The 4,040-nt window shown below is 24.7% G+C and overlaps 2 protein-coding genes across 7 annotated transcripts in view; one reads left to right on the forward strand and one right to left on the reverse strand.

The window, feature by feature from the left end:
* Positions 1-524, forward strand: part of LOC102681023 (high affinity cAMP-specific and IBMX-insensitive 3',5'-cyclic phosphodiesterase 8) — an 18,188-nt gene extending 17,664 nt beyond the window's left edge. For all 6 annotated transcript variants that reach the window (XM_031510219.1, XM_031510221.1, XM_031510220.1 and 3 more), the window contains one exon: positions 317-524. In XM_031510219.1, the coding sequence (XP_031366079.1) occupies positions 317-400 (84 nt within the window). In that variant the 3' untranslated portion in view covers positions 401-524. The remainder of the gene's footprint in view (positions 1-316) is intronic.
* Positions 6-4,040, reverse strand: part of LOC102681154 (aquaporin AQPAe.a-like) — a 9,302-nt gene continuing 5,267 nt past the window's right edge. Inside the window, exons 7-9 of the mRNA XM_031510258.1 lie at positions 3,503-3,658; positions 2,329-2,589; positions 6-1,672 (exon numbers count right to left, since the gene is read on the reverse strand). The gene's annotated coding sequence lies outside the window, so the exon portion shown is untranslated. The remainder of the gene's footprint in view (positions 1,673-2,328; positions 2,590-3,502; positions 3,659-4,040) is intronic.

Genomic DNA, 4,040 nt, shown 5'->3' on the forward strand with positions numbered 1-4,040 from the left:
GAACAGTTAACTTATGTAAGTTAAAAACTATGCAACCACATATTTATTACNAAAAGATTTTTCTTCGTATTTAACTCAATTGTGCACTCATTTCTTGAATTTTATTCTTGGTTCTTGAATTGTTTTATATTTTTTTCTTACTTCATTCACTAATCATCGAAATCTAATAAATTTGATTATGTTGCAAGAATAATAATAAACAAACTTTATATTTTTTATGAATAGTTAGAAGAAAATTAAAAATTTCTCATAATCATAAAGATATTATAAAAAATATTATAATATACTAAAAGAATGTCTTTTTTGTTAATAATAGGAGAAAGGCATAACAACTCTACAGGATATCGAAAAGATACAAGAAGCAGTTCCTGAACTTAAAATATATTCTATGACCACATGACCCATGGAAAAAAATCGCCTTTTTCATTTGTCCGTCCCAAAACGCAATAGTTTTGTGCAAGTGATTTGTAAAATATTCATAATATTTAAAAAATAGAGATAAATAAATACGTTGTACAGTTGAAGCTTTTTTTTTTTTTTTTTTTAGAAAATACACGTAATTCAACTATCTTCATTTTATTTTATTATGTCTACCCAGTTTCATAAAAATCCATCTATTTTTAGATTCGTGACACCACGGAACAAAATGGTTCATCGTTATAAAATTTTGTTTTTTTATTTAACTTTTTTTCTAAATGACGAAAAAACAGGCTACCGTATGTTTCCAATCATAAAACCGGAAGATCTTCAATCGTAATTGTATATTTCGAAATTATATATTTAATTATTTATATTGGATATTTTTAACCGTAAAATCATCTTTTTTTCATTTTCTGTTCTATTTGATTCTGTGTACTTTTTTCTTAATTCCCAAATGCCGTATGCCTTTGTAGTAGAGTATTGGTTTAGACAAGATGGTGCCCATAATTTATTCTCGACCTCTAACTACGAGTCTGCTCTAAACTATAAAAAGAACGTCACGTTGAATTAAAGACTTTCACGTGGATGAGGCACATTCGTAGAAATATCAATTTGCATTTATCGATTTCAATTTCGATAATTCAAAATAAATTAATATATTCAAGATAAGTTAAATATTCGATCGAATATTTATTAAAGAAGTTACAATAAAATAAGGAAATAGAGGAAACTTAAAAAATAAAGATAAAATTTAAAACTAACGAGTGTTCCTCATCAACATATTTTAAACAATCGGTACTTTACGATTCTCTCAGTAGTGAGCAGACATCGTGAAAATACATTAAATTCTATTTAATATAGAAGAAAAAACGATATTTTAGGTAACTGATTTGTAACTAAACTAGAATAAAGGCTAAAGTGACGCTACGATCATTTTGATTTAAAAAGAATTTTTTGAAATATGAAATATAAACATCCAATTTAAAATATTATTTTTAACATATAATATTTATATTTATATTATATTTTGAATTAAATAATTAAGTAGCGACACTGTGAGCCCTAAATGTTAATTTTCTGATCTTATATTAACGTTAAGATTGTAGAACAATAGAAATACATCGGTTCAATAACCGCTTACCTAATATATCTCGAGATGCTCTTCTCAAATAGTTCAAAATGTATGAAGAAATTTCAAACTCTAATCAGACCATATTATAGTTGCGTTCAAGCACCGACCCCGTAGGGTGCACTATAAAAACAAATATAAAAAGCCTCGTTTCATTTGTTCCGTAATCCTCTTTTACGATCAAATTTATTACATATCTTATTTTTAAGTAGAAACCTGGCGTCCGAAGGAATCATTAAAATCATGAAAACAGAAGGACCAGCGAGTAAAACAGTTAAATAGAAACGATTATGGAAGAAAAAATAATGTTACCCCCCAAATTTTATAATTATAATTTAAATTTTCTAGTTTTCTATATTTAAAAATGTTTTCATAAAGTAGTTTTATGAAATAATATTAAAATTCGAAAAATCATAAATAAAATATTTATAATAATTCATAAAAATTGTAAAAATTCTCACTTCAATATGTTAAATATTATATTATTGAAAATAATATAAGATATTCCACAATTTATTTTAATTACATAAATATCAAATAACTATATTTATTACTCTTGTTTTACTTTATTTATAAAATCTTTTTATTAAATCCAATTACTAAATGTTAGTTAGTATAGTTGATCATTTTAATGTTAATATATTTCATTTCTATTTTTATTGTAAAACAAAAGTAATATTGTGGAGAAAATTTTCAAAAACTCAAACCAAAAATCTACTCTCAAAGAAAAAATCCATTTAAAAAATTCAAATAACCAACTTATAAACTATAATACCCACCGTAAATAGTCCAACTTCACAATCCATTCGTCTGTTTTCATGTCATGTTGTCGTAGATCGCTATAATAGAAGAAATATGATCAGTCGGTGGAATTGAATATTCGCTGCATCCGAACTGAACGAAAGTTTCTTTATGAATACGTCGAGCCATTCTTTTTTTCTTTCTTCAATAATTCCATTCTTGAAAATTCATGTGTCTTCTTTGATGAAATGAAGAATTTTCAATTTCGTAGATGATATTGCAATAATGGTATTATTGCCCTGAAATGCAAGAATAAAACCATCAGTAAAAACAAAAAATAAAAAAAAAGAAAATGTTCATACCAATTTAATATAAAAAATTAACATATGGATTATATATTAAAAATAAATATAATGATTAGTTTTCATATTTATTTAATTCTAATCATGTAATGATTTATAACTATGATTAATTCAAATGTAATAGATACAAATTTTAAGTAAAAATAATTTATGAATGATAATATGATTAAGCATTTCAGAAATAGAAAAATATGGAATGCTTTCTGAAAACAAAAATCAGTAAATATATTGCTTTCTTTACCGGAAATGTACTTTCAGTAAAATAATTGATCGGAAGTAAGCGATTATCAACATTTGCATAAATATTCACAGAAATACTAATAATAAAGAAAAAAAATAAGATGATAAGTTTTAATTTAAGTAAACTTGAATTATTATTCTTATAAAATATCAATAAAGAAATAGATTATAATAGATTATATTGTAATAGGAATCGAAACATATTGAAGTTCAATATGAAACTTCTCCAAATAATTTAATAATAATTTTTTTTTTTAATTGAAAAATTGACCTAAAAAACATATAATAACACAAAAAAAACAATCATGTTATATATATATAATAAATATTTTTGATATGGAACCGAAATATCATACAGCTTTTTTTTGAGGTTAAGTTTGAAAGCAATGGCTACCTAGTTACCCAGATAAAGGATTCTGTGAGACTAAAGTAAATTAAACATATGTATGTCATTCTTAGAAATATAAAATAACGAATATAAATCTTATATAAATAATATAAATAAAAAAAAAAAAAATAAAAATATTGAAGATTAGGCTAGTCAGATCATTTTCAAAACAACATGATTAAATCAAAATTTGAAATATATTATAAAACAAACAAGACTTACAAGAAATGATGATGAATTAACTATAAACATAGTGGAGGAAGAAATTTTCACACTACTGCACACTGAACGCCACTTCTGACTGCTCTGGAAACTGATTTACAAATGCGTTGAGCCACGCCGAACGATCCTCTTATATAGGCATGTGGCGTCGCAGTGCTGAAAGTTCGAGAAATCGCACCGGCACCCGGTATTTAATGCGCATTTTCTTTTGATTTATGATTTTAATACTTTTTCTATTACTTATATAACAGTAACCGATACAATTATATTCTTCATGTTACAAACTATTGTTCAATGATATTATCATTGCGATTTATTCTGTTTTTTGAAAAAAATAAGGAAAAGCAAAGTATTGATCGACGAGATTTCTGGCACGTTCTCTTACCCAACCCCACCATGTCCCAATTCATACATTTTCTTTTTGGTATACATATTTATCCAGAAATAATTCAAAATTGAATATGAACAACTTACAAATTATTTCTAAAACATTGTTATTTAAAACATATATATATATATATATATATATATATATATA

The sequence above is a fragment of the Apis dorsata genome, unplaced genomic scaffold (genome assembly GCF_000469605.1).
Source record: "Apis dorsata unplaced genomic scaffold, Apis dorsata 1.3 scaffold_217, whole genome shotgun sequence".
Lineage (NCBI taxonomy): Eukaryota > Metazoa > Arthropoda > Insecta > Hymenoptera > Apidae > Apis > Apis dorsata.